This window comes from Limulus polyphemus, unplaced genomic scaffold (genome assembly GCF_000517525.1).
Source record: "Limulus polyphemus unplaced genomic scaffold, Limulus_polyphemus-2.1.2 Scaffold5485, whole genome shotgun sequence".
Classification (NCBI taxonomy): Eukaryota; Metazoa; Arthropoda; class Merostomata; order Xiphosura; family Limulidae; genus Limulus; species Limulus polyphemus.
The window spans coordinates 31,566-35,075 of NW_013671095.1; the positions used below are offsets into that span (position 1 = coordinate 31,566).

The 3,510-nt window shown below is 31.8% G+C and overlaps 1 protein-coding gene across 4 annotated transcripts in view; it reads left to right on the plus strand.

The window, feature by feature from the left end:
• Positions 1-3,510, plus strand: part of LOC106472644 (galectin-4-like) — a 46,261-nt gene that overhangs the window by 30,158 nt on the left and 12,593 nt on the right. For all 4 annotated transcript variants that reach the window (XM_022401197.1, XM_013933298.1, XM_022401196.1 and 1 more), the window contains exon 5: positions 882-1,025. In XM_022401197.1, the coding sequence (XP_022256905.1) occupies positions 882-1,025 (144 nt within the window). The remainder of the gene's footprint in view (positions 1-881; positions 1,026-3,510) is intronic.

A 3,510-nucleotide genomic window follows, 5' to 3' on the forward strand; every position in this document is an offset into this window, starting at 1 on the left:
GTACATTTGCTGTTATATTAAAGTTTTTCTTCATTACCCATTCAAGCCGTCTCCAGCCATTATTAGTCTCAAAGTGGGTTCCTCGTCATCGAAAGAGCTTATGTAAGATCCATTGATGCATACACAAAAAGCCACATGTAATATAGGAGTATTATGGATAAGTGAAGTAAATGGTGTGCAAATAACTACAGGACAATTAGAAGTGTTAAATCGCACGTTTTCTTAACAACATGAGCTCAAACTCAACAAGGAAAGGCTTTCAATATTTCAGAGGTAAATAACTGTTTGAAATTCATTTTAATTTTTGTAAATGTGAAATTTGGTTTATTAAAACTGTGTAAGTCACACTATTGTATAACCAAATTACATCTGTCCCTTGTAAGGTTGAAGTCATGAAAGCTGTGTTTGCCACCAGGTTTCAGATTGTACTTCTTTTTTCAGTTCATTTTCTGTGGATCAAAATATAAATGTTAGACTGTTGTACAACCAAATTTCAATTTCTACACATTTTCTTTGTTTAATTTTTATGAATCAAAAATTTATTTTGCACTGCTGTAGAACAAAATTGTAGTTTTTACACATTTTCTTTGGTTATTTTTATACATAAAAAGTGTTTTGCATTGTTATCATGGTTTCAGAATCTGATCCTATTCTTCAAGTTTAGTAGCTATGCTTTTCATCTTCTAGTTACTATCTGTTTTAAACTTTAGTGTTTATTATTTTGTAGCCTAATTTATGTGTGTAAAAGCTCTCCTGATTCCAAGTAATCCCATTCAGGTATCTTTAGTAGAAATTAATGAAGTCTCTGCTGTTTCACACTAGTTGTTTATACTTGGTTTTCATATTGTTTTGAATATCATCATATCCATCTTTTATTACAGTCAGGTTTGAACATGCCACCTACCATGGTGGGAGCAGGGTATCCCTACCAACCTGCAGCACCTTATCCATCCCAACATACAAGCTTTCCTTCATCATATCCGAACTCTCCAGCACCTTACCCAGTACAAAGTGTTGGCCATCTGGTATGATACATTTGAGTTATTTTTCATGAAATTAATGAACTTTTAAGAGCAAATGGTGCTTCCCTACTGTAACTTGTTACTAATCATATGGTATTTTTTATTTATTTTTACTTATGTGTGAAAGTGTACTTTTATAACATTATTGCATGAAACTAGATGTTTATCATTATATATATGGTATTTTGAGTTGTCTTTTACTGACCACAGTGAAGTAGAACCTATATTTATATAGGATTTTTCTGACTTGTTCAGCACATAAACTGTTTAAATTGCTGCTTATTCTTAACATCTTACATAAATATAGGCTCAATATTGTGATTAAAAGATAACTTAAAACATCACACATATTCACCCCATCACTGTAAGAAACCTAGTTCTTGTCCAGGGGTAGGATTCACTAAAACCTTTATAACTCAGTTACAGTTGGTGATTTTAATGATAGATTGGATTACATATTGATTTTAAGTAGATATTTTTCATGGTCTCTTACTTTTATGTGTGTGTCTACATCTTTTTACAGGTTTGCACGTATAGTGTTATGATTTAACCATTTAGATATAAAATTAAGGTAGTGCATATGTATCTATATATAAAACGAAAGTGGGATAGTGAATTTGGAACATCATGATTTAAATATGTAAATGAACTTTTTTGTGCTTAAATTGATACGCTAAAATCATTGGCATTGTTAGTGTAATAAAGATGTTATTTTTCATAGAATGTAATTTGTTTTTTGAATAGTTATAAAACAAAAAAGTGAAAAAAATGGATGTTATATTGAAATTCCTGTGTGGAAAATATATCTATTTGATGACCTGAAGTGAATTGATTTCCATAAATTGTTAGATTGCAAGAACAGCAAATTTGACCAGAAAATTTATAGAATAGTCTATATTTAAAAATTTGACTGATATTTCTTGTGTGAGAAATAATGAAACTAGACAAATAGTTAATGAAACACAAACTATTATTAAACTAAATAAAATGCACCATAGTACTTAGGGCTAATTGTTGGAGTTTCAATTATACTGATGATTACACCAAATTTATTTACTTGAGGATTGCAGTAGCGAATGGAGCTCACAAGTCGCTAACTCGAGGTAATTTACAGTTAGAATAAAGAAACTGAATCTGAGTCTTTCAGTTAGTAATATAATAGCCTTTAATTATCTTCATGTCACAATGCACAATCACAATATTAAGCATATAGATAACTTTTCAATTGTTAACAAAAATCTGCAATTTATTTCATGGGACTCTACTAAGATTCAGTTAACACACTATAAATCTTTCATTAATCATTCTTACTATAATCACATTGATTGAAGCTGAGAGTCAAAAATTCTACTTACAACATAGTTGGTGAGGTGTACTTCTGCAGATTGGATACCTTCAACATTTTCTTGGAGAAATTGCTGGGGACTCATGAGGATACTATGGAGACTTGGAGAAAAACTTGACCTTCTGCCTCTAACATGAGTTTTTAAACAACTTCATGTTTTTACGAATTCCCAAATAGTATGCAGCACACTACCTGCAAGTAGTTCTCACACCTTATTGGTTAATCTGTGCAACTTCCAGAGCTATTTTAAAACCATAACCAAAACTCTCAAGTGATTGGTTACTGTTATGGTGAGTTAGCCAGTTGCCTTCTTACTTGTGCTAGTACACTAGCATTGCGTAAGGAATCTATCATGAAAGTACCACTTTTGCATGTTAACATCCACTTTTTCGTAGCTTCCACAGTATTAACGAGTTGGCATCAGTAATTATTCACTGCCAATCACTTAGGCTAGTGTTTTTCTCAACATCTCTGAAGCAGCTTCATTTTTTTATAACTCTTAAATCGTGATTCACTAACTCATGATTCTCAATACCACTTAACCAGCCAACTGTATTTTCCTAGCTCTTGACCTTATTTCGTAATAAAGGTGTCTTTACTTTCGCCATTTCTTCATGTATATTTTCACTTAAAAACTCAGAAAATTGTTATAACTTCTTTCTTAAACTCTTTTAAAATGCTAAAATACTGAAGCAATAGTAAAATTCCCTCAAAAATATCCAATTGCTTCACTTGCACAGTCAGGAATGTAGTTGATTATCTACTACATGGTGTTTAGTCTCATAGCTTTCATTCTCTCAAGATTGATCTCTGCAGAACTAAAATATGATTATCTCAGATATGGCCTGCACTTGAAAATCTTCTAGTAGAATTAAACTTAAAACATGTGCTTGAATTCAACAGACAAGCTCAATTTCTTTGTCTAGTCAACAGTCACTTTGTGACCCTTGTTCTACAACAGCATTAGTCATCATTAACATATCAACAGCTTAATAATGGGTGGAGATGGCTTGAATGGGTAATGAAGAAAACTTTAATATGAGTTTAACATAACAGCAAATGCACATAGTTTCAACAAGGTTTTGTCATCATCAGGTACCAAACCTTGTCGAAACATTGTGCATTTGCTGTTATGTTAAACTC